This window comes from Erythrolamprus reginae, chromosome 6, assembly GCF_031021105.1.
Source record: "Erythrolamprus reginae isolate rEryReg1 chromosome 6, rEryReg1.hap1, whole genome shotgun sequence".
NCBI lineage: Eukaryota > Metazoa > Chordata > Lepidosauria > Squamata > Dipsadidae > Erythrolamprus > Erythrolamprus reginae.
This window is the reverse complement of record NC_091955.1, coordinates 15,995,261-16,022,794: the sequence shown is the minus strand read 5'-3', so window position 1 is coordinate 16,022,794 and position 27,534 is coordinate 15,995,261. Positions and strand designations below refer to the sequence as shown.

The 27,534-nt window shown below is 39.2% G+C and overlaps 1 protein-coding gene across 1 annotated transcript in view; it reads right to left on the bottom strand.

Annotated features, from left to right (window-relative positions):
- Positions 1-4,807: 4,807 nt before the first annotated feature.
- The window catches only part of LOC139169340 (proteoglycan 4-like), a 61,861-nt gene continuing 39,134 nt past the window's right edge, over positions 4,808-27,534 (bottom strand). Inside the window, exons 21-33 of the mRNA XM_070755346.1 lie at positions 25,802-25,856; positions 24,366-24,418; positions 22,486-22,540; positions 21,049-21,101; positions 19,171-19,225; positions 17,741-17,793; positions 15,857-15,911; positions 14,426-14,478; positions 12,439-12,599; positions 7,295-7,460; positions 5,581-5,687; positions 5,164-5,286; positions 4,808-5,042 (exon numbers count right to left, since the gene is read on the bottom strand). Of these exons, the coding sequence (XP_070611447.1) occupies positions 7,454-7,460; positions 12,439-12,599; positions 14,426-14,478; positions 15,857-15,911; positions 17,741-17,793; positions 19,171-19,225; positions 21,049-21,101; positions 22,486-22,540; positions 24,366-24,418; positions 25,802-25,856 (600 nt within the window). The 3' untranslated portion in view covers positions 4,808-5,042; positions 5,164-5,286; positions 5,581-5,687; positions 7,295-7,453. The remainder of the gene's footprint in view (positions 5,043-5,163; positions 5,287-5,580; positions 5,688-7,294; positions 7,461-12,438; positions 12,600-14,425; positions 14,479-15,856; positions 15,912-17,740; positions 17,794-19,170; positions 19,226-21,048; positions 21,102-22,485; positions 22,541-24,365; positions 24,419-25,801; positions 25,857-27,534) is intronic.

The window sequence follows — 27,534 nt, the reverse complement described above, 5'->3', positions numbered from 1 at the left end:
CAATGTTGGTCCACAGAGGCAGAAAGATTGGGTACTGCTTCATTAATAGCATATGGATTTTCTTCTGTTTAGTATAAAAAATAAGGTCAAATTAGACAGAACTTGCTTCTTCGCAAATTACATTTCTGTATCAATTTTCTCATCTTGATACATTGCATGGGAGAAAATCAAAACAGTTCTCAAAGATACACTAGTTAAAATGTATTTTTTAATTAACTTGTTATGTTAAAAGTTTAAATCATGGAAAAAGTACTTTCAGATAAAATACTGAAATGACATGTATTTGAACATCCAAATTGATTGATTAAAAAGTATTCACCTTGCTGGGAGTAGGGAGAGTTCTCTTGCTTGGCATGGATGAACTGGTAGAAAATGACAATTCTCCTGCATCTGAAGCTACGCTTGATTTGTCAGAGAGCAAATCTTCAGATGATCCCACACTGTTCGAGTAAATCTTGTTGGAAGAACTAGGCAATTTTCCTTGCTTGGGCTGCAAGATTTGGATTTGAAATATTTGTAAAACAAATAAATATCAGAATACAAAAATCTCATGTTATTTCTATTAAATGAAAACTATCTTGAATAGTTTTGCCATCAAACTATAATCAGGCTATTAGTTAAGGGGATCAAGTGATATGTTATTAGAATGCAAATATTAAACATTCCAATATTATGAAATCCAATTCATTTACGCTCTCCCTACTCTCCAAAGTATACAACTGTCTGAAATACAGTTGGAAGTGTAGAGTACAGTATATTGAAAAGCATTTGTCTCAAGTAATACTGAATACTTCACAATGAATCAGCATGAATTAAAACATTCATTTAAGTCTTAAGATAACGGTGTGACCTGGTCAGACTTTGGAATGACTTTGAATTTAAAAGGCAGGTCTTCTGCTTTGCAATGTCTCTTCTTATGTAGACAAAGCTCCTTTCCGCTGCTGACTCATTCAAAATGGCATACCAGTTCATAGTCATGTTTCATAACCAGGCACACCAAAAAGGTTTGAATAGAACCTTTGAAGGTCTATTTATGTCAAAGCAGAACTAACTATATTTCAAGAAATTGGGGGAACAACTGATAAACCATCTTCAAAAGCCTCAGGTTCTCTCATGTAACTCTCTTACTTGGCATCTTTAAAGTTTTGCTCTCCCCTCCTGTTCAAAGTTTCTAATTCAAATGTCAGGCTAAATGCATTTTTGCAGTAACACCATTAGCAATAACAATTAGACTTATATACCACTTCACAGTGCTTTACATCCTTCTCTAAGTGGATTAGTGTCAGCATATTGCCCCTTCCCAATCTCAGAATGATGGAAAGCTGAGTCAACCTTGAGCAGGTGAGACTCAAACTGTTGAACTGCTGGCAGCCGGCAGTCAGCAGAAGTAGCCTGCAGTACTGCATTCTATCCACTATGCTACCACGGCTCTTAAACATTAGGCACTTAAATAAGCAATAAGATTCTTAGATTAAGAGAGTTGAAAGGGATCTTGTAGGTCACCTAGTAGGCCATCACCTCCCGCCTAAGCAAACTCTACACCATTTCTTAATAAATTATCCTAGCCTCAAACTATATCTACCAATACTCATCACTTTCAACTAACATTCTGACCAATCCAGGAAATACACAAATGTTTCAGATTCAAACAATAACCTTAAAAATCAGGAGCACAGAGCTACATGCTTTCTCAAAAACAGAAACATAAAATATCAACAAACTCACAGATTTACATACCAAGTAGACAGAAAAATTCTATTCTACTTAGAATTAGATTGTAATATCATGACACAACTGAAAGCTTAGGTATAATACAAAATAAAAACCTTTACCTCGCCTGCTACTAAGTAGTTGTTATTTCTAAGTGCAGGTGATGCTTTTACAGTCTGAAATTTGCTTTTTTTAAGGCTTGTGTTATTCTTTGCTTGGGGTGAGGATACAGTGTCCATTTTAGGTAACTTGTCTGTTTTAGCAGGACTTGGGGCATTTAGAGACACTTGGGGAGAACGTGGGCTGTCCATTATTGCGACAGGTTGCCGTAAACCCTTCTGAAGTTGCTTGCTTGGGCTTTCCCAAAGACAGTATGTCTCTCTTCTAGTGTTTGTTGGAATTTTATCTGCCCCTATTCCTTTTTTAAAGATTTTCAGTTTTGACTTTGATTCTTTCACAAACTTTTCAACAATCGCTGTCTTTTCCTCCTTCAGACAAATAGTATTATTTTTTTCTATTTTGTTTCCATTTTTAAGCTGCAGAGCTAGCAAGTGAGCTTCTTTAAATATTTCCACAAATTTATCTCCTGCAGGAGGGCTCCAAGGGAGGTCATGTGCATGTGATCGAATTTGACTTTCTTTGTGGGATTCAAGGCGCACAGCAATGCATTTTTCTTTATGGCCCACTGGTCCAATAAAAACTTCATCTTCATTTCCACTATAACGGAGATAAATTAAGTCAGGTCCACATACTTCTCTCCATTCTTAATGCACCTTGATTTTAATGCTAATTTTACCTTGTGGGAGATAGTGAAAGGTCAAAATCAAATTTTTCTTCAGTCAGGAGGTGAAAATCTGAAATTGCAATAGTACATCATACATTACTATTGTAACATTTATAATGGTTAGTGAGATGGGTGGCATATAAATTTAATAAACAAACATACCTGGGATTCACTTTTTTTTCCTACAGGAACCAAATTATTATTCAGCACCCCTTCAAATTATTGTACCATATTGCCTCAAACAGGCATTGGTTTCATGAACTTTCAGTTTACTGGATTGACTCTGCTTAACAGATATTCACAGGATAGGAACATCTATTTATTTATTCATATTAATCGAATGAACGCGTTACTAATTGGTGTGGAACCTATGTTAATAGCATTTATAATAGGAAAGATATTTGTTAGCAAGTCAGCTTCTTTTGAACTTTTATCCTAAAAAAATTTCAATGCAGGAAGTGTCTACATATAGCAAATGCCTTGGTTAAAACATTAGCTTTAACAATAAGCAAAAGTAATGATAAGAAATAAAATTATCTTTGGTTATTTTCATTAGGGATTTTAAACATGATACTCAACTTATGACCGTAATTGAGTCCAAAATTTATGTTGTTAATTGAGAAATTTGTTGAGTTTTGCCCCATTTCAGTGTTCCCTCTAATTTTTTTTTGGAGTGGACGGAAAAGTATAGTGTCTGAGCGGCAGTCCCTTCGGGACTGGGCGGCACAGAAATAATAAATAAATAAATAAATAAACAAACAAACAAATAAAAAACCCACCCTGTTTTGACTCAGAGAATTTCAAAATAAAATACTGTACTGTGTGTCTATAACAGTGAGCTCATAATAGGGCAACTCTATCAATATCAAAATGCCACTTAAATAGTTGAGCTAGATTCAAACTAGATTTTGATTTTCTTTCTTTCTTCCTTACTCCCATTCTTTTTCTTTCTCTTTTCCTTCCTCTCTTTTTTCTATCTGTTTCTCTCTCTTCCTCTCTTCCTCTCTCTCTCCTTCGTCTCACTCTTTCCCTCTTCTGGGCAGGTTTGGAAAACTCTGAGTTGATGATGATTTTTAAGTGAGCGATGGCTCACTGCTCAGCTTAGAGGGAACTATGCCCCATTTTACAATTTTTCTTGCCATATTTAAGTGAATTGTTTGTAAAATTAATATGGCTTTCCCATTGACCTTGCTTGTCAAAAGGTTGCAAAAGGTGATCACATGACCCCGGAATACTGCAACTTTCCTAAATGTGAGTCAGTTGCCAAGCATCTAAATTTTGATCATGTCACCATGGGGAAGCTGCAACAGTCATAAAGTGTGAAAAACAGTCATAGGTCACTTTCTCCAGTGTCGTTGTAACTTTTAACATGCACTAAATGAACTGTTTTAAGTCAGGGACTAACGGACATTTTCTTTGTGTTTCTGGCAGATAGTGATGTAAGAATTTGCAAGCTGATCAATAAGTGAGCTGGGGTGGTGCAGCAGGTAGAGTGCTGTACTGCAGGCCACTGAAGCTGACTGTAGATCAGCGGTTCAAATCTCATCACCGGCTCAAGGTTGACTCAGCCTTCCATCCTTCCGAAGTGGGTAAAACGAGGACCCGGATTGTGGGGGCAATATGCTGGCTCTGTTAAAAAGTGCTATTGCTAACATGTTGTAAGCTGCCCTGAGTCTAAGGAGAAGGGCGGCATAAAAATCAATCAAACAAACAAACAAATAAATAATAGATATAATGGGATGTCCTGGGTGCAGAAAAGGACACCCTGGAAGAAACTACCCTGTCATCATCATCATAATTAATAATAATAATAATAATAATAATAATAATAATAATAATAATTTATTATCTCCAAGGACTTGGAGCGGCTCACAACAGCAACAAAATACAATATGATACAAATCCAATATTAAAACTAATTTAAAAACCCATTATTACTAAAAAACATTCAATTCTACACAATCACACCATTCTCAAATGCTAGGGTCAGAGAGATGGGGGAGGGGGGGAAAGAGGATTAGTCCCCCCATGCCTGGTGGCATAAATGCGTCTTTAACATCTTGCAGAAGGCAAGGAGGGTGGGGGCAATTTGAATCTCCAGGGGGGAGGTTGATTCGAGGGCCAGGGCCACCACAGAGAAGGCTCTACCCCTAGGTCCCGCCAGACGGCATTGTTTAGTCGACAGGACCTGGAGAAGGCGAACTCTGTGGGACCTAATTGGCCGCTGGGATTTATGTGGCAGAAGGCGGTAGGTATTCTGGTCCGATGCCATGTAGGATCCATGTCATGGATCTGTCAAGCTGTTTCTCTTACCTTCAAGTGGACTTAGATTGATTTTTGTATCTTTCTGTAAAGTCACAACAGAACTTAGAACAGTGTTTTTCAATCTTGCACATGAATATGATTGTTCCTGTAGTCCAGGGGTCCCCAAACTTGGCAACTTATGGCACCTTATGGATTTCAATTCCCAGAATTCTCCAGCCATCTACTGTAGTCTGTAATTTTTCTGGAAATCTGTTGGAAGCTTCTTGTATGTGAAGTGAAATGTCTTCAAAGAAAAACAAGAAAGTTCAGTTACCTCCTGAAAACACCTTTGGGACAACCATGATCTGGATGGCAGAGAATGGATGCTACATATCTAATCTGGATTAAAACAGGGGAGCACTTACCGTTTCTTATTTCAAATCTATTTCTGAAAAGTCCTCGTGGTTTTTCGTTGTATATTTGCTGGAAAACGTCATTATCTTCCAGGGAGGTCCTTGCATAGTGTCCAGTTGCTATTGCATCAGCTCCTGGAATAGTTTTGGAAAAAATAAAGGCAAATTAGATACTTTTATTTCACGACTTTTGTTTTTTATGACTTTCTTCTGTACCACTTTGGTAGGAGGAAACTCCACTGAATTCAGTAATACTTTCTCTGAATACAAAAGTGTATGACTGCACCTTCAATTAAGACACAAATTGATCTGAAAAGCCAGATCTTGATAGGCTGTAAAAAGATTATATGCCAAATTAGCACTGATTTTCAGGTTTATTCCACACCTAGGTTTTTCAGAACAGAAATCACCACTGAAACGAGAACTTACCAATGTTATTCATAGCATAGTGTAGGAAATAATTGAATTTGATGTTTTTATTACATATAATATCAGGATTAGGTGTCCGTCCAACTTCATATTCATTTAAAAGATAGCTGTAGGTGGAAATGTAAAAAAGAAATTGGCACATATTATCATACATGGTGGACATGTCCTGAGACTAAAATATTTTGGAACAAAGTGGAGAATTGGATAAATGAAATAACAAAGGAGAAGATTAAAAAATCTCCTGAATTTTTTCTATTGGGCATTTCAAATACAAAGGATAAAAAAGAAATTTATTATTTAATAATACATATATTGGTTGCGGCCTGAATAGTATTCGCATAGAAATGGAAAGAAAAGACAATACCAAAAGATGTTGAAGTGTTTAAAAAAATTATAGAATGTGCAGAATTAGATATGATGACTAAACGTTTGAATAATCAAACTGAAACAGAATTTTACAAAATATGGGACAAAGTATATGAGTGGTGGAATTTTAAAAATAGAATTAATAATTAAACATATAAGAATATATAACTATTTGAAAAATTATAAGATAGAATGAAATAGTATATAGTATAACCAAGTTAGAAGTGTTTATTTTATTTTTTCTGTATTACTAATATTTTCTTTTTTCTCTTTGTACAAGTATACAATATTTTAATAGATAAAGAAATTTAATTAATAGGCTTAATATTAAAAACATAGAGTTAAATTTAATAAGAATGTAATCTACACGTGTGGCATTTCTGTATTGATCTGATAACAGTTAGGGTTTTTATATTTTTGTATTAGTTAGACTTCTACGACAAGCGGAGCAATGGCAGCTCCTTAAATGTTTAGTGTTGTATGTCTTTGTCTGTCCTTTTGAAAAACAATAAAAATATTTATTTTTTTTAAAGATAGCTGTCGGTAAGGAAAAAAAATACATTACAATGATTACAAATTTTTGGAAATGCAGACGCATGTTTACTGCTCCACCAAGAATCCCAGTTACTTGATATAAAGCTAAAACCTGAATCATATCAAATTCATCAGAAGCAGCTAACAGAATAGAGAAATCTCTTTGCCCTGACCAGATTTTACTGAGGTTGTTTCAGTTTATAATTAGCGCCTTATTTTAAATCATTTAAAAATGAAAAAAGGATTGGTTTATAATAGTGTTTTTCAAATGACCCTGGGATGCTGCAACCATCATAAAAATATGCAGTTGCCATGTGCCCAAATTTTAATCATGCGACCAAGTGGATGCTGCGACAGGACTGGCTGTAAGTAATTTTTTTCCAGTGCTGTTGTAACATCAAACAGTTACCAAATGAATGGGTGTAAGTCAAGGGCTACCATTACTTCCATATTATCCCCAGGAAAACCATGTGCCTGTATTATACACATCAGAAATTAAACTCAACTCAAGAAAGTCTGCATCTTTAGTTTATCATTGGTGGCTCTTCAAATAAACTTCCTTCAAATCCATGGTGGATTGCTTTTGCTTCCAGAGGCAAAGGAGATTTGTTATAGACTTCAGAATGTTCTAAAATTCTTTATATAGACTTTTCTAACCAAAGCATAGAGCTTTGATACTTTGCTAGATTATAAAGAGCAGTAGAGGAGAGAACTAACCAAGGAAGCTTGCAAAGCCTACATAGGAAACCCATTAACTTTGTTTCTCTTATTAATCTTCCCGGTCACACAAGTTTTCCTTCAGCAATTCTCTTACCTAAACACTTCATTCCAATATTCTTTAACATGGGAAACTTGGCGAAATGGAATATTGAGTATCTGACACACTTTATATGCATCTTCATAATCTTGATTGCCTTGACAAATTCCTTTTTCATCCACCAAGTCCCAGTTGTTCATGAATACGCCAGTCACATCATATCCTGTTCAGATGTGGAAAGTAAGAAATGAGAAAGTATAAGAGACAATACTATACAAGAAAACATACGGTACTTACAAACTTACAATACTATACAAGAAAAATGAACATGCTTACAAATAATATTAAATCTTTCACTTTAAAAAAGTGTTTTGAATCATCTCCGGGACCGCCTTCTGCCGCACGAATCCCAGCGACCGGTTCGGTCCCACAGAGTTGGCCTTCTCCAGGTCCGGTCGACTAAACAATGCCGTCTGGCAGGACCCAGGGGAAGAGCTTTCTCTGTGGCGGCTCCGACCCTCTGGAACCAGCTCCCTCGAGATTAGGATTGCCCCCACCCTCCTTGCCTTTTGCAAACTCCTTAAAACCCACCTCTGCCGTCCGGCATGGGGGAACTGAAACATCTCCCCCTTGCCCATGTTGTTTTGGTATTAGATTGATTGTGTGCTTGTTTTTTAATATTCTGGGGTTGTTTTTTATGAATTTTTTAGCTTAAATTGTAATTGGATTGGTGGGTATTGGATTTGTTATTATGTATTGTTTTTACCTTGTTGTGAGCCGCCCCGAGTTTGCGGAGAGGGGCGGCATATAAATCCAATCAATCTAATCTAATCTAATCTAAATCTATGGCAAAAACTCATATCTCCTACACTTTATCCAGTTTTGGATAATTCTTACTATGCTAATATAAAATATACTATTCCAAGAATAATACATTGTGAACATGGCAAGTAGAAAATCTTCATTCTAGCTAGATTTAGAATTAGAATTGAAAGGGACCTTGTAGGTCATCTAGTCCAACCCCACCACCCACCCCCAAGCAGGAGTTCCTACACCATTTGAGACAGATGGCAGTCCAATCTCCCCTTGAAGGTTGCAAATGTTGGGGCTCTCATGACCTCCACTGGCAAGCTGTTCTACTGGTTGATCGCTCTCACAGTCAGAAGGTTTCTCCTCACTTCCAGGTTGAATCTCTTTTTGGTCAGCTTCCATCCATTATTCCTTGTCTGGCTTTCTGGTGCCATAGATATGTCAGAACATGTAGACAATAATGGACTGAATAGACTCTGGCCATAGATTGCCCATGAAAACATTGAATTAGCTCATGTTCAGCTTCATCATTAAAATATAGAGACTGTTTAGAGAAGGCTGTAAAGCACTATGAAGCAGTATATAAGTCTAAGTGTTATTGCTATTATTAAAATATAAAATAAAAAATGAAATAAGAGTTTAACAAAAATATCTTTCAAAGTCTGTGTGTGGGTCTCAATATATATCAATGTCTATCTGCAATTCTTTTAAATCAAAGGTATCAGTGAAACAAAGGTGCAAGTGAAACAGGGAATTATGGGAGTTGAAGTCCACAGGTCTTAAAGTTGCCAGGTTTGGGGACCCCTGCTAGGCATTTGCATTACATTGCATACCCTTCCTTTTTCTCCCACAGCCTCAGCCCCCCCACCCCCATTTCAGCATATAGGGAATTAGGGTATCCATGTCAGCTACCATTTCATCAGATGCACAATCTGATTACAATTTTCTCTTTATGCTTGCATCAGGCAATCTATGTCAATATTGAACACCCCCCCCCCAAACTTCACTGTGCTAGAAAGGGGGGGGCATTATTTCATCCTCACACCAACCTCAGGAAGATGGAAGGCCGAATCAACATTGAGTCTGCTGAGATTCGAACTGCCAAGTTGCAGGTAGACGGCAAACAAGGTGGTCTTTGATTTACGACCACAATCCAGCCCAAAATTAATGCTAGACATTTGTTAACTGAGTTTTGCCCCGTTTTACCACCTTTCTTGCCACAATTGTTAAGTTAATCGCTGCAGTTAAGTAAGTAACCTGATTGTTAAGGCAATCTGGCTTCCCCTGTTGACTTTGGCCAAACAGAAGTTCGCAAAAGGGGATAGCACAACCCCAGGACTCTGCAAAGGGCATAAATATCAGTTGCCAAACATCCTAATTTTGATCATTACAGGCAATGCCACAATGGTCCTAAGAGTGAAAAAATGATCATAACTCACTTCTTTCATTGCCATTGTAACTTTTAAAGGTCACTAAAGGAACTGAGACTGCCTTCTGCTGCACGAATCCCAGCGACCGATTAGGTCCCACAGAGTGGGCCTTCTCCGGGTCCCGTCAACTAAACAATGCCGCTTAGCGGGACCCAGGGGAAGAGCCTTCTCTGTGGTGGCCCCGACTCTCTGGAACCAGCTCCCCGCAGAGATTAGAACTGCCCCTACCCTCTTTGCCTTTCGTAAACACCTCAAAACACACCTTTGTTGTCAGGCATGGGGGAATTGAGACATCTCCCCCGGGCCTATACAATTTATGTATGGTATGTTTGTATGTATGTTTGCTTAATAATGAGTTTTTTAAAATATTTTAAATTGTAAATTATTAGATTTGTTATGAATTGTTTTATTGTGCTGTGAGCCGCCCCGAGTCTACGGAGAGGGGCAGCATACAAATCTAATAAATAATAATAATAATAATAATAATAATAATAATAATAATAATAATAACTGTTGTAAGTCAAGGACTACCTGTATTCAAAATGCTTTGCCTTCTATCAAAGCACATTTTTTAAAGCTGCTCCCTGCAACCCTGGGCTCTCATAGTGGTCTTCCATCCAAGCATTTAGGCTGAGGCTGCTTAGCTTTTGCAGATCAACCACGGTCATCTATGTTGACCCTGGACTTAATGAAGCACAGTGGACCAACACCAGCAGATGACATGGAGAATTCTGGGAGTTGAAGTCCGCAAGTCTTAAAATTGCCAAGTTTGAAGAGCTCTTGGCCTACAGCAAAGGTTTTATGTTTGCTATGCTTTAAATCCCTGGTTCCCAACGTGGAGCCCACAGGGAGCAATTTCATTTTTAATGGGGGCAATTGGAACCTTGTTTAAACCTAGTTAATGGCCTTTTAGGCTTCCTCCGTGTGAGTAGTTCACTTTTTGAATAATAAGAATTATATGTGGGGAGGGGGAGGTCTCGCGATTTTAGAGATGCTTAGGTGGACATGGGCAAATAAGATTGGGAACCACTGCTTTAAATTCTAATAAACTTCTGACTTTCAAAGTGAGACTTTTGTGGTGCACTGTCTGTTCAATTGTTATTAAGTGCAGATATGTTAATGATTTGGGGTGTCACCCCCCCCCGACATGGGTAAAAAGAAGACTCAGAATATGCTGAGGGAATATGGGGGTGGGGGGATATGCTGACTCTGTAAACCGCTTAGAGAGGGCTGTAAAGCACAGTGACGCTGTATATAAGTCTAAACGTTATTGCTCTCGCCACAGTCCTCAGGAATCCGACCGGAAGGAGCATTTAGCCGACCGGAAGGAGCATTTAGCCGACCGGAAGGAGCATTTAGCAAGGGCAACTCTTTCCCTCAGGCTTCGCCCACCAGATGCTACGAGCCCTCTCAAAGGCCTTCGCAAAGGGAATGCCGGGAGTTGTAGTCTCCATATACCGGAACGGAAATTCTCCTGAGGGAAAGAAAGCGCGAGTGGATGAGGGAGAGTTAAGAGGCCGGGTATGTGGGGGTGAAATACAGGGCTGGCTGCTCTCCGCGCCCTCCCCTTGTTCTTCGCTGGGGAAGCCTCACCTCTTCTCCTCAGTAGCAGAGCCGCCACGGCGCTGTCCACGCCGCCAGACATGGCGCACACCACATGCCGTCGAGCGGCTCCCATCATGGTCTAGCTTTGCTGCCTCAAAAGGCCGGCCGGCCGCGCTTCCTTTCCCGACCGCAGCCTCTCTGAAGGGCAGAAGCAGGACGGGGCCGCCCCTGTGGGCGGAGCTGAGCTCACAGAAGGCCGGGGAAACCGGGCTTCCCCTCGGCTCTCCTCCGGGAGGAAGAGGGCAGCTTTGGCGGGGCGTGAGGGAAGAATCCCGACAGTGGGAGGGGACTTTCCTGTCCTTTTATCTTTGGGTCATGCAGCGGCTGAGGAGGAGGATGGTGGAAGCTGACGTCCTGCCTTTTTTTATTCACCCCAGGCGGAGGAATGGGAGCAACAGCTGGAGGACACCCGTGTGCATGTGCACCTGTGCGCGCATCTTGAGTCAAGGGATGGTTCCTGGCGGCCGCTTGAACCAACCCCTGCATTTTTTTCCTGAAGATGATTTTTTGAGCTGGTTTTTGTTTTTTGCCATTTCTTTGCTTTCTGGGGTTCTTTTTTATATAACCTTTTAAAATTGGTTTTCATAACAATATAATCATTTAACATTCACACAACACATAACAGTGTGCTCAGTGTTAAGTGCCCTCCACCAAAATGGGGGCATAATTTCTATATACCATTTTAACTCAAGAGCAGTATATCTATTTACATATAAAGTAATTTCTGGGGGTCTGAGAGAAAAGAGACTGGCTCTCAGGTTCTCCTGGGTTTTAACCAAGAGGCTGATGTTATATATATTTCATGTAATATTAGAAAATTTAACCTCAAAATTCTGCCAAAAGCTGGCATTAATAAGCTATATAATATTTGAATTGGGTGCAATTGGTTGTAATCAAAACTGCACTGTTAATGTAGATTTGCCTGGATACCTTCCTCTTAACGCAGCACATAACACCTAGCACAGTCACGAACAAAAGCCCGGCAGAAAGCTCAGGTCACCTTTGGACAGGTTGCATCCCTCCTACTTAGATACTAAACAGTACTGCTCTGATTCCCCCGAAAGATCATTTAATGTGGGGCAATCAGTTTATGCCAGAAACTTTGACTGGGTAAATCAGTGGGAGAAGGGAAGCATAGCGGAACAAACCGGCCTGAAAACCTACCACAACCTACTAGGGGATGGCCGCCTTTGGAAAAGGCACGTTGACCATCTAAGGAGGCGGCTGAAAACGACTGGCCTCCGGCAGGGGCTGTCCGAACAAACTAACGGAGCCTCTGAACCTTCACTCCCCACAGGGAGTTCAAATCGATCAAGCAAACACGACCCGGACAATGGGAAATAGATTAGGACTTACCGTGCCGCCGAGAGCACTCCAGCGTCCGACAGTGGGGAGCCGTCCTCCTTCGATGTCGTGGACTCGACTGAACTGCACAGGTCAGCGAGGAGGGCAAGGAAGCCAAGCCGATTGGAGGGTGCAGTCGCTGTAGGTGGCTTCCTCGGGCTTTCCGAAGTGGTCTATTGGAAACACATATATGTGAGAAAAATTCATACAACTCATAGAACCATTTTGTTTATCTTTATTTTTATACAAAAAAAGAAACAAGTTCCCGATCATATTATAAAAGCTTTATTTACTGAGAACATAAAACCATTTTAATTTGTAACTTTAGCTTTTAAGAAATGGTTGGTTTGCATTTACTTAAAACTGAAATGTTTCAACAGGCATTCATATTGAGGATTGGAGTTGTTCCCATTTTTATTTATTGAAGTATAAAACTTAGCTGGAAATAAAGTGATTTTAAAAAAAACATTCACAAAATCTGATCTGATGTTAAATTTCAAATCTCTTTTCTGAAGTACCTCACACCAACTAATAATGTATCCTAAAATGAGTTGATTATAACTCTGGACCAAAAGCAAAGTGAACTAGTTTTCCAAAATTCTCAGTATCAGTTATCACTATTCTCATGTGCCAATAGAAGCCACATTCTAGTGGCTTCTCTCATAGAAAAAAAATTATTAAACACAAAATGTATATCTTTATAACTAAAGTAGCCTTTAAGCATGAAGACAATTTCATAATGCAAAACTATAGAGCGTTAGAGCAAGCCTTCACTTATAACTATGGACTCTGTATCATATCGATTTACATTTCATATACTGTATTTGTGGGACTATAAGAAGATGTACTCCACCCCCCCTAAAAGAGTGTGGAAATGTCGGTGCGTCTTATACACCGAATGCAGCCATTTTTGCTGTCCTAAACACCCTCCACCTGCAGAGAGCTCTTGCTGCTGGAGAATGGCAAAATCATCAAATAATGGGCATTTTTCTCTCTTTTTCTTGCAAAAAGTGTGTAGGGAAACGGACTGGGAAGCCTGCAGATAGCTCCTGGGGAATGGGGCAAGGCCAAAAAAGATGTCTCCAATTTTGTGAAAAAACAGGCAAAAATGGCTCATTTTTCACTTAAAAATGGGGGCATCTTTGCCTTCTAAATACCCCATCTAGTACGACTGGAAGAGGAATTCTGGCAGTTGAAATCCACTAGTTTTAGAGCTGTGAAGTTTGAAAACTTTTGGATTAGGGAAGAGGTGTGCAAGTGTCTTCAAACATGGCAAGTTTAAGATGTGTGGACTTCAACTCCCATTCCTGAGCAACCATGACTGGGGCTGGAATTGTGGGAGTTGAAGTCCACAAGTCTTAAAGCTGTCAAGTTTGCAGTTTGTAAAAAGTGTACATGATTGTAAAAAGTATTCTGCTATACTGGTATTTTATTAAATAATATATTACTACACCATTTGGTTCAGAATACTTTTTTCCTTGTTTTCCACATGTAAACTATAGGTGCGTCTTATACTCCAGTGTGTCTTATAGTCTGAAGCATACAGTTATTATAAAATTAGTCCTTTATATAAGTCTAATTTCCTCAAATATCACTTATTTCAAAAAAGTGGCTTAATTCTCATTATCTATACTAAATTATATTATCATAATGATGATGATGATGATGGTTATTATTATTATTATTATTATTATTATTATTATTATTATTATTATTATTATATTTCTCTCTCCCCCTCCCTCTCTGTGTTGATACAGAAGGAGGTCAATGATATGGAAAATATTATCTATATAATGTAGAACATTATCTAAATAGGCAGATGAATTCCTAAAATTCTGTATACCAATAAATTGTTTGACATTAAAAAAATATTTTCCCTGAGAAAATATTTTTCTCACTGGCCACTTTGAGAATACAAAATGAGTAAAGCTTATAAGTAATTGTGTGGAAAACAATTCAAATTAAATTCCTTTAAGCTTTTTTTACTTTAAAAACCTACTTCCGAATCCCACGGAGAGCTGTCTTCGTCTTTCTCTTCCTTCATTGATTTAGCTATAAAATAAAATAGTAAATTGTGCCAATTCAGAGTATTGCTAGACACTATTTATTCCTGGTGTACGATCGAAAGGTCAGGGTTAATGGCTCAAGCCAGCAACAAATGTCTCTCGCACGAGTTTCTGCAAATTACTCTTGACTGGGTTTCAGAGCTCTTATGTTCTCCAAATCAAATGCAAAACAACGAGGCTTTAAATGTCCCCAGATTCAAAAGTCCATTGAGGAATTCCTGTATCTTTGTTCCTGTTAACTGCCGAACGATAATTCCCACACCGCTTTTTGCAAGCCCTCCCCTTTTGAAGCCTGCTGCAGCTTTCCAAATTGCTTCCAGCTGTGCTTTAGAATCTCCATCTGAAGCTGCACCTCCCGTCCCACCATTCTACGCACCATGACATTGAGGCATACCTGGCGTGTGTGAATGAGACCTGGCTGGGCCCAGAGGGGGGGGGGGGAGCTCCTGTCTCGGAAATGGGCCCAACAGAGTTTCAGATGTGGCACCAGCCGTGATCCCAGGGAAGGGGGGGAGGAGTGGCAATTATAGCCAAGAAGAAGACCTTCAAGCTGCATAGGGTCACTGCTCCCGAGATTGCAGGTTGTGAGTCCCTTCTTATGAGGCCGGACCTACGGGTACACGTGGACTTGTTACCTGCCTCTCAGCTGCGTATCAACAGCCCTGCCTGCACTGCTCGAGGAGGTAGCCAGGCTGGCGGTGGAGTCCCCCAGACTTATTGTCTTGGGGGAGTTTAATCTGCCATCGCTCAGTGAACCCTCTGGGTTGGCGCAGGAGTTCATGGCCACCATGGACCTGACCCAAGTAGTTCAGAGCCTAACCCATGAGAGGGGGCACACTCTCGACATGGTTTTCCTCGCAGGACAGTTGAGTAATGATCAGATATTAAGGGGCTTAGAAACGTTGCCTTTGTCATGGTCAGATCTAATTTATTTATCAGCTCTTTATGTGGAACCGTATCAAAGGCTTTGCTGAAGTCCAGGTAGGCAATATCCACGGCACCACCTTCATCCAACACCTTTGTGACATAGTCAAAGAAATCGATGAAATTAGTCTGACGTGATTTGCCTTCAGTAAAGCCATGCTGATTTGGCTCCAATAAGTTATTGTTTTTTAGGTGCTGATTTATCCTCTTTTTGAGTAGAGTCTCCATCATTTTAACTACAACTGATGTCAAGCTAACTGGCCTGTAGTTACCAGCTTCTTCTCTACTGCCCTTCTTGTGGATAGGCACAACACTGGCCATTCTCCAATCCTCAGGAACTTCTCCTGTTAACAAGGATTGGTTAAACAAATGGTATCCTTCTGCGCTGACTGGAGGGGTTGGTAGTGGCAGGCACCGTTTTACGGTGGTTCTCCTCCTACCTGTCTGGTCCGGTGCAGTCGCTGGATGTGGTTTCCTCGGGCTTTCCGACGTGGTCTATTGGAAACACATATATGTGAGAAAAATTCATACAACTCATAGAACCATTTTGTTTATCTTTATTTTTATACAAAAAAAGAAACAAGTTCCCGATCATATTATAAAAGCTTTATTTACTGAGAACATAAAACCATTTTAATTTGTAACTTTAGCTTTTAAGAAATGGTTGGTTTGCATTTACAGTACTTAAAACTGAAATGTTTCAACAGGCATTCATATTGAGGATTGGAGTTGTTCCCATTTTTATTTATTGAAGTATAAAACTTAGCTGGAAATAAAGTGATTTAAAAAAAAACATTTACAAAATCTGATCTGATGTTAAATTTCAAATCTCTTTTCTGAAGTACCTCACACCAACTAATAATGTATCCTAAAATGAGTTGATTATAACTCTGGACCAAAAGCAAAGTGAACTAGTTTTCCAAAATTCTCAGTATCAGTTATCACTATTCTCATGTGCCAATAGAAGCCACATTCTAGTGGCTTCTCTCATAGAAAAAAAATTATTAAACACAAAATGTATATCTTTATAACTAAAGTAGCCTTTAAGCATGAAGACAATTTCATAATGCAAAACTATAGAGCGTTAGAGCAAGCCTTCACTTATAACTATGGACTCTGTATCATATCGATTTACATTTCATATACTGTATTTGTGGGACTATAAGAAGATGTACTCCACCCCCCCCTAAAAGAGTGTGGAAATGTCGGTGCGTCTTATACACCGAATGCAGCCATTTTTGCTGTCCTAAACACCCTCCACCTGCAGAGAGCTCTTGCTGCTGGAGAATGGCAAAATCATCAAATAATGGGCATTTTTCTCTCTTTTTCTTGCAAAAAGTGTGTAGGGAAACGGACTGGGAAGCCTGCAGATAGCTCCTGGGGAATGGGGCAAGGCCAAAAAAGATGTCTCCAATTTTGTGAAAAAACAGGCAAAAATGGCTCATTTTTCACTTAAAAATGGGGGCATCTTTGCCTTCTAAACACCCCATCTAGTACGACTGGAAGAGGAATTCTGGCAGTTGAAATCCACTAGTTTTAGAGCTGTGAAGTTTGAAAACTTTTGGATTAGGGAAGAGGTGTGCAAGTGTCTTCAAACATGGCAAGTTTAAGATGTGTGGACTTCAACTCCCATTCCTGAGCAACCATGACTGGGGCTGGAATTGTGTGAGTTGAAGTCCACAAGTCTTAAAGCTGTCAAGTTTGCAGTTTGTAAAAAGTGTACATGATTGTAAAAAGTATTCTGCTATACTGGTATTTTATTAAATAATATATTACTACACCATTTGGTTCAGAATACTTTTTTCCTTGTTTTCCACATGTAAACTATAGGTGCGTCTTATACTCCAGTGTGTCTTATAGTCTGAAGCATACAGTTATTATAAAATTAGTCCTTTATATAATTCTAATTTCCTCAAATATCACTTATTTCAAAAAAGTGGCTTAATTCTCATTATCTATACTAAATTATATTATGATAATGATGATGATGATGATGGTTATTATTATTATTATTATTATTATTATTATTATTATTATTATTATTATATTTCTCTCTCCCCCTCCCTCTCTGTGTTGATACAGAAGGAGGTCAATGATATGGAAAATATTATCTATATAATGTAGAACATTATCTAAATAGGCAGATGAATTCCTAAAATTCTGTATACCAATAAATTGTTTGACATTAAAAAAATATTTTCCCTGAGAAAATATTTTTCTCACTGGCCACTTTGAGAATACAAAATGAGTAAAGCTTATAAGTAATTGTGTGGAAAACAATTCAAATTAAATTCCTTTAAGCTTTTTTTACTTTAAAAACCTACTTCCGAATCCCACGGAGAGCTGTCTTCGTCTTTCTCTTCCTTCATTGATTTAGCTATAAAATAAAATAGTAAATTGTGCCAATTCAGAGTATTGCTAGACACTATTTATTCCTGGTGTACGATCGAAAGGTCAGGGTTAATGGCTCAAGCCAGCAACAAATGTCTCTCGCACGAGTTTCTGCAAATTACTCTTGACTGGGTTTCAGAGCTCTAATGTTCTCCAAATCAAATGCAAAACAACGAGGCTTTAAATGTCCCCAGATTCAAAAGTCCATTGAGGAATTCCTGTATCTTTGTTCCTGTTAACTGCCGAACGATAATTCCCACACCGCTTTTTGCAAGCCCTCCCCTTTTGAAGCCTGCTGCAGCTTTCCAAATTGCTTCCAGCTGTGCTTTAGAATCTCCATCTGAAGCTGCACCTCCCGTCCCACCATTCTACGCACCATGACATTGAGGCATACCTGGCGTGTGTGAATGAGACCTGGCTGGGCCCAGAGGGGGGGGGGGAGCTCCTGTCTCGGAAATGGGCCCAACAGAGTTTCAGATGTGGCACCAGCCGTGATCCCAGGGAAGGGGGGGAGGAGTGGCAATTATAGCCAAGAAGAAGACCTTCAAGCTGCATAGGGTCACTGCTCCCGAGATTGCAGGTTGTGAGTCCCTTCTTATGAGGCCGGACCTACGGGTACACGTGGACTTGTTACCTGCCTCTCAGCTGCGTATCAACAGCCCTGCCTGCACTGCTCGAGGAGGTAGCCAGGCTGGCGGTGGAGTCCCCCAGACTTATTGTCTTGGGGGAGTTTAATCTGCCATCGCTCAGTGAACCCTCTGGGTTGGCGCAGGAGTTCATGGCCACCATGGACCTGACCCAAGTAGTTCAGAGCCTAACCCATGAGAGGGGGCACACTCTCGACATGGTTTTCCTCGCAGGACAGTTGAGTAATGATCAGATATTAAGGGGCTTAGAAACGTTGCCTTTGTCATGGTCAGATCTAATTTATTTATCAGCTCTTTATGTGGAACCGTATCAAAGGCTTTGCTGAAGTCCAGGTAGGCAATATCCACGGCACCACCTTCATCCAACACCTTTGTGACATAGTCAAAGAAATCGATGAAATTAGTCTGACATGATTTGCCTTCAGTAAAGCCATGCTGATTTGGCTCCAATAAGTTATTGTTTTTTAGGTGCTGATTTATCCTCTTTTTGAGTAGAGTCTCCATCATTTTAACTACAACTGATGTCAAGCTAACTGGCCTGTAGTTACCAGCTTCTTCTCTACTGCCCTTCTTGTGGATAGGCACAACACTGGCCATTCTCCAATCCTCAGGAACTTCTCCTGTTAACAAGGATTGGTTAAACAAATGGTATCCTTCTGCGCTGACTGGAGGGGTTGGTAGTGGCAGGCACCGTTTTACGGTGGTTCTCCTCCTACCTGTCTGGCCCGGTGCAGTCGCTGGAGGTGGTTTCCTCGGGCTTTCCGACGTGGTCTATTGGAAACACATATATGTGAGAAAAATTCATACAACTCATAGAACCATTTTGTTTATCTTTATTTTTATACAAAAAAAGAAACAAGTTCCCGATCATATTATAAAAGCTTTATTTACTGAGAACATAAAACCATTTTAATTTGTAACTTTAGCTTTTAAGAAATGGTTGGTTTGCATTTACTTAAAACTGAAATGTTTCAACAGGCATTCATATTGAGGATTGGAGTTGTTCCCATTTTTATTTATTGAAGTATAAAACTTAGCTGGAAATAAAGTGATTTAAAAAAAAACATTTACAAAATCTGATCTGATGTTAAATTTCAAATCTCTTTTCTGAAGTACCTCACACCAACTAATAATGTATCCTAAAATGAGTTGATTATAACTCTGGACCAAAAGCAAAGTGAACTAGTTTTCCAAAATTCTCAGTATCAGTTATCACTATTCTCATGTGCCAATAGAAGCCACATTCTAGTGGCTTCTCTCATAGAAAAAAAATTATTAAACACAAAATGTATATCTTTATAACTAAAGTAGCCTTTAAGCATGAAGACAATTTCATAATGCAAAACTATAGAGCGTTAGAGCAAGCCTTCACTTATAACTATGGACTCTGTATCATATCGATTTACATTTCATATACTGTATTTGTGGGACTATAAGAAGATGTACTCCACCCCCCCTAAAAGAGTGTGGAAATGTCGGTGCGTCTTATACACCAAATGCAGCCATTTTTGCTGTCCTAAACACCCTCCACCTGCAGAGAGCTCTTGCTGCTGGAGAATGGCAAAATCATCAAATAATGGGCATTTTTCTCTCTTTTTCTTGCAAAAAGTGTGTAGGGAAACGGACTGGGAAGCCTGCAGATAGCTCCTGGGGAATGGGGCAAGGCCAAAAAAGATGTCTCCAATTTTGTGAAAAAACAGGCAAAAATGGCTCATTTTTCACTTAAAAATGGGGGCATCTTTGCCTTCTAAACACCCCATCTAGTACGACTGGAAGAGGAATTCTGGCAGTTGAAATCCACTAGTTTTAGAGCTGTGAAGTTTGAAAACTTTTGGATTAGGGAAGAGGTGTGCAAGTGTCTTCAAACATGGCAAGTTTAAGATGTGTGGACTTCAACTCCCATTCCTGAGCAACCATGACTGGGGCTGGAATTGTGTGAGTTGAAGTCCACAAGTCTTAAAGCTGTCAAGTTTGCAGTTTGTAAAAAGTGTACATGATTGTAAAAAGTATTCTGCTATACTGGTATTTTATTAAATAATATATTACTACACCATTTGGTTCAGAATACTTTTTTCCTTGTTTTCCACATGTAAACTATAGGTGCGTCTTATACTCCAGTGTGTCTTATAGTCTGAAGCATACAGTTATTATAAAATTAGTCCTTTATATAATTCTAATTTCCTCAAATATCACTTATTTCAAAAAAGTGGCTTAATTCTCATTATCTATACTAAATTATATTATGATAATGATGATGATGATGATGGTTATTATTATTATTATTATTATTATTATTATTATTATTATTATTATTATATTTCTCTCTCCCCCTCCCTCTCTGTGTTGATACAGAAGGAGGTCAATGATATGGAAAATATTATCTATATAATGTAGAACATTATCTAAATAGGCAGATGAATTCCTAAAATTCTGTATACCAATAAATTGTTTGACATTAAAAAAATATTTTCCCTGAGAAAATATTTTTCTCACTGGCCACTTTGAGAATACAAAATGAGTAAAGCTTATAAGTAATTGTGTGGAAAACAATTCAAATTAAATTCCTTTAAGCTTTTTTTACTTTAAAAACCTACTTCCGAATCCCACGGAGAGCTGTCTTCGTCTTTCTCTTCCTTCATTGATTTAGCTATAAAATAAAATAGTAAATTGTGCCAATTCAGAGTATTGCTAGACACTATTTATTCCTGGTGTACGATTGAAAGGTCAGGGTTAATGGCTCAAGCCAGCAACAAATGTCTCTCGCACGAGTTTCTGCAAATTACTCTTGACTGGGTTTCAGAGCTCTAATGTTCTCCAAATCAAATGCAAAACAACGAGGCTTTAAATGTCCCCAGATTCAAAAGTCCATTGAGGAATTCCCGTATCTTTGTTCCTGTTAACTGCCGAACGATAATTCCCACACCGCTTTTTGCAAGCCCTCCCCTTTTGAAGCCTGCTGCAGCTTTCCAAATTGCTTCCAGCTGTGCTTTAGAATCTCCATCTGAAGCTGCACAGCTGCGCCTCCCGTCCCACCATTCTACGCACCATGACATTGAGGCATACCTGGCGTGTGTGAATGAGACCTGGCTGGGCCCAGAGGGGGGGGGGAGCTCCTGTCTCGGAAATGGGCCCAACAGAGTTTCAGATGTGGCACCAGCCGTGATCCCAGGGAAGGGGGGGAGGAGTGGCAATTATAGCCAAGAAGAAGACCTTCAAGCTGCATAGGGTCACTGCTCCCGAGATTGCAGGTTGTGAGTCCCTTCTTATGAGGCCGGACCTACGGGTACACGTGGACTTGTTACCTGCCTCTCAGCTGCGTATCAACAGCCCTGCCTGCACTGCTCGAGGAGGTAGCCAGGCTGGCGGTGGAGTCCCCCAGACTTATTGTCTTGGGGGAGTTTAATCTGCCATCGCTCAGTGAACCCTCTGGGTTGGCGCAGGAGTTCATGGCCACCATGGACCTGACCCAAGTAGTTCAGAGCCTAACCCATGAGAGGGGGCACACTCTCGACATGGTTTTCCTCGCAGGACAGTTGAGTAATGATCAGATATTAAGGGGCTTAGAAACGTTGCCTTTGTCATGGTCAGATCTAATTTATTTATCAGCTCTTTATGTGGAACCGTATCAAAGGCTTTGCTGAAGTCCAGGTAGGCAATATCCACGGCACCACCTTCATCCAACACCTTTGTGACATAGTCAAAGAAATCGATGAAATTAGTCTGACATGATTTGCCTTCAGTAAAGCCATGCTGATTTGGCTCCAATAAGTTATTGTTTTTTAGGTGCTGATTTATCCTCTTTTTGAGTAGAGTCTCCATCATTTTAACTACAACTGATGTCAAGCTAACTGGCCTGTAGTTACCAGCTTCTTCTCTACTGCCCTTCTTGTGGATAGGCACAACACTGGCCATTCTCCAATCCTCAGGAACTTCTCCTGTTAACAAGGATTGGTTAAACAAATGGTATCCTTCTGCGCTGACTGGAGGGGTTGGTAGTGGCAGGCACCGTTTTACGGTGGTTCTCCTCCTACCTGTCTGGTCCGGTGCAGTCGCTGGATGTGGTTTCCTCGGGCTTTCCGACGTGGTCTATTGGAAACACATATATGTGAGAAAAATTCATACAACTCATAGAACCATTTTGTTTATCTTTATTTTTATACAAAAAAAGAAACAAGTTCCCGATCATATTATAAAAGCTTTATTTACTGAGAACATAAAACCATTTTAATTTGTAACTTTAGCTTTTAAGAAATGGTTGGTTTGCATTTACAGTACTTAAAACTGAAATGTTTCAACAGGCATTCATATTGAGGATTGGAGTTGTTCCCATTTTTATTTATTGAAGTATAAAACTTAGCTGGAAATAAAGTGATTTTAAAAAAAACATTTACAAAATCTGATCTGATGTTAAATTTCAAATCTCTTTTCTGAAGTACCTCACACCAACTAATAATGTATCCTAAAATGAGTTGATTATAACTCTGGACCAAAAGCAAAGTGAACTAGTTTTCCAAAATTCTCAGTATCAGTTATCACTATTCTCATGTGCCAATAGAAGCCACATTCTAGTGGCTTCTCTCATAGAAAAAAAATTATTAAACACAAAATGTATATCTTTCTAACTAAAGTAGCCTTTAAGCATGAAGACAATTTCATAATGCAAAACTATAGAGCGTTAGAGCAAGCCTTCACTTATAACTATGGACTCTGTATCATATCGATTTACATTTCATATACTGTATTTGTGGGACTATAAGAAGATGTACTCCACCCCCCCTAAAAGAGTGTGGAAATGTCGGTGCGTCTTATACACCAAATGCAGCCATTTTTGCTGTCCTAAACACCCTCCACCTGCAGAGAGCTCTTGCTGCTGGAGAATGGCAAAATCATCAAATAATGGGCATTTTTCTCTCTTTTTCTTGCAAAAAGTGTGTAGGGAAACGGACTGGGAAGCCTGCAGATAGCTCCTGGGGAATGGGGCAAGGCCAAAAAAGATGTCTCCAATTTTGTGAAAAAACAGGCAAAAATGGCTCATTTTTCACTTAAAAATGGGGGCATCTTTGCCTTCTAAACACCCCATCTAGTACGACTGGAAGAGGAATTCTGGCAGTTGAAATCCACTAGTTTTAGAGCTGTGAAGTTTGAAAACTTTTGGATTAGGGAAGAGGTGTGCAAGTGTCTTCAAACATGGCAAGTTTAAGATGTGTGGACTTCAACTCCCATTCCTGAGCAACCATGACTGGGGCTGGAATTGTGTGAGTTGAAGTCCACAAGTCTTAAAGCTGTCAAGTTTGCAGTTTGTAAAAAGTGTACATGATTGTAAAAAGTATTCTGCTATACTGGTATTTTATTAAATAATATATTACTACACCATTTGGTTCAGAATACTTTTTTCCTTGTTTTCCACATGTAAACTATAGGTGCGTCTTATACTCCAGTGTGTCTTATAGTCTGAAGCATACAGTTATTATAAAATTAGTCCTTTATATAATTCTAATTTCCTCAAATATCACTTATTTCAAAAAAGTGGCTTAATTCTCATTATCTATACTAAATTATATTATGATAATGATGATGATGATGATGGTTATTATTATTATTATTATTATTATTATTATTATTATTATTATTATATTTCTCTCTCCCTCTCCCTCTCTGTGTTGATACAGAAGGAGGTCAATGATATGGAAAATATTATCTATATAATGTAGAACATTATCTAAATAGGCAGATGAATTCCTAAAATTCTGTATACCAATAAATTGTTTGACATTAAAAAAATATTTTCCCTGAGAAAATATTTTTCTCACTGGCCACTTTGAGAATACAAAATGAGTAAAGCTTATAAGTAATTGTGTGGAAAACAATTCAAATTAAATTCCTTTAAGCTTTTTTTACTTTAAAAACCTACTTCCGAATCCCACGGAGAGCTGTCTTCGTCTTTCTCTTCCTTCATTGATTTAGCTATAAAATAAAATAGTAAATTGTGCCAATTCAGAGTATTGCTAGACACTATTTATTCCTGGTGTACGATCGAAAGGTCAGGGTTAATGGCTCAAGCCAGCAACAAATGTCTCTCGCACGAGTTTCTGCAAATTACTCTTGACTGGGTTTCAGAGCTCTAATGTTCTCCAAATCAAATGCAAAACAACGAGGCTTTAAATGTCCCCAGATTCAAAAGTCCATTGAGGAATTCCTGTATCTTTGTTCCTGTTAACTGCCGAAAGATAATTCCCACACCGCTTTTTGCAAGCCCTCCCCTTTTGAAGCCTGCTGCAGCTTTCCAAATTGCTTCCAGCTGTGCTTTAGAATCTCCATCTGAAGCTGCACAGCTGCGCCTCCCGTCCCACCATTCTACGCACCATGACATTGAGGCATACCTGGCGTGTGTGAATGAGACCTGGCTGGGCCCAGAGGGGGGGGGAGCTCCTGTCTCGGAAATGGGCCCAACAGAGTTTCAGATGTGGCACCAGCTGTGATCCCAGGGAAGGGGGGGAGGAGTGGCAATTATAGCCAAGAAGAAGACCTTCAAGCTGCATAGGGTCACTGCTCCCGAGATTGCAGGTTGTGAGTCCCTTCTTATGAGGCCGGACCTACGGGTACACGTGGACTTGTTACCTGCCTCTCAGCTGCGTATCAACAGCCCTGCCTGCACTGCTCGAGGAGGTAGCCAGGCTGGCGGTGGAGTCCCCCAGACTTATTGTCTTGGGGGAGTTTAATCTGCCATCGCTCAGTGAACCCTCTGGGTTGGCGCAGGAGTTCATGGCCACCATGGACCTGACCCAAGTAGTTCAGAGCCTAACCCATGAGAGGGGGCACACTCTCGACATGGTTTTCCTCGCAGGACAGTTGAGTAATGATCAGATATTAAGGGGCTTAGAAACGTTGCCTTTGTCATGGTCAGATCTAATTTATTTATCAGCTCTTTATGTGGAACCGTATCAAAGGCTTTGCTGAAGTCCAGGTAGGCAATATCCACGGCACCACCTTCATCCAACACCTTTGTGACATAGTCAAAGAAATCGATGAAATTAGTCTGACATGATTTGCCTTCAGTAAAGCCATGCTGATTTGGCTCCAATAAGTTATTGTTTTTTAGGTGCTGATTTATCCTCTTTTTGAGTAGAGTCTCCATCATTTTAACTACAACTGATGTCAAGCTAACTGGCCTGTAGTTACCAGCTTCTTCTCTACTGCCCTTCTTGTGGATAGGCACAACACTGGCCATTCTCCAATCCTCAGGAACTTCTCCTGTTAACAAGGATTGGTTAAACAAATGGTATCCTTCTGCGCTGACTGGAGGGGTTGGTAGTGGCAGGCACCGTTTTACGGTGGTTCTCCTCCTACCTGTCTGGTCCGGTGCAGTCGCTGGATGTGGTTTCCTCGGGCTTTCCGACGTGGTCTATTGGAAACACATATATGTGAGAAAAATTCATACAACTCATAGAACCATTTTGTTTATCTTTATTTTTATACAAAAAAAGAAACAAGTTCCCGATCATATTATAAAAGCTTTATTTACTGAGAACATAAAACCATTTTAATTTGTAACTTTAGCTTTTAAGAAATGGTTGGTTTGCATTTACAGTACTTAAAACTGAAATGTTTCAACAGGCATTCATATTGAGGATTGGAGTTGTTCCCATTTTTATTTATTGAAGTATAAAACTTAGCTGGAAATAAAGTGATTTTAAAAAAAACATTCACAAAATCTGATCTGATGTTAAATTTCAAATCTCTTTTCTGAAGTACCTCACACCAACTAATAATGTATCCTAAAATGAGTTGATTATAACTCTGGACCAAAAGCAAAGTGAACTAGTTTTCCAAAATTCTCAGTATCAGTTATCACTATTCTCATGTGCCAATAGAAGCCACATTCTAGTGGCTTCTCTCATAGAAAAAAAATTATTAAACACAAAATGTATATCTTTCTAACTAAAGTAGCCTTTAAGCATGAAGACAATTTCATAATGCAAAACTATAGAGCGTTAGAGCAAGCCTTCACTTATAACTATGGACTCTGTATCATATCGATTTACATTTCATATACTGTATTTGTGGGACTATAAGAAGATGTACTCCACCCCCCCTAAAAGAGTGTGGAAATGTCGGTGCGTCTTATACACCAAATGCAGCCATTTTTGCTGTCCTAAACACCCTCCACCTGCAGAGAGCTCTTGCTGCTGGAGAATGGCAAAATCATCAAATAATGGGCATTTTTCTCTCTTTTTCTTGCAAAAAGTGTGTAGGGAAACGGACTGGGAAGCCTGCAGATAGCTCCTGGGGAATGGGGCAAGGCCAAAAAAGATGTCTCCAATTTTGTGAAAAAACAGGCAAAAATGGCTCATTTTTCACTTAAAAATGGGGGCATCTTTGCCTTCTAAACACCCCATCTAGTACGACTGGAAGAGGAATTCTGGCAGTTGAAATCCACTAGTTTTAGAGCTGTGAAGTTTGAAAACTTTTGGATTAGGGAAGAGGTGTGCAAGTGTCTTCAAACATGGCAAGTTTAAGATGTGTGGACTTCAACTCCCATTCCTGAGCAACCATGACTGGGGCTGGAATTGTGTGAGTTGAAGTCCACAAGTCTTAAAGCTGTCAAGTTTGCAGTTTGTAAAAAGTGTACATGATTGTAAAAAGTATTCTGCTATACTGGTATTTTATTAAATAATATATTACTACACCATTTGGTTCAGAATACTTTTTTCCTTGTTTTCCACATGTAAACTATAGGTGCGTCTTATACTCCAGTGTGTCTTATAGTCTGAAGCATACAGTTATTATAAAATTAGTCCTTTATATAATTCTAATTTCCTCAAATATCACTTATTTCAAAAAAGTGGCTTAATTCTCATTATCTATACTAAATTATATTATGATAATGATGATGATGATGATGGTTATTATTATTATTATTATTATTATTATTATTATTATTATTATATTTCTCTCTCCCCCTCCCTCTCTGTGTTGATACAGAAGGAGGTCAATGATATGGAAAATATTATCTATATAATGTAGAACATTATCTAAATAGGCAGATGAATTCCTAAAATTCTGTATACCAATAAATTGTT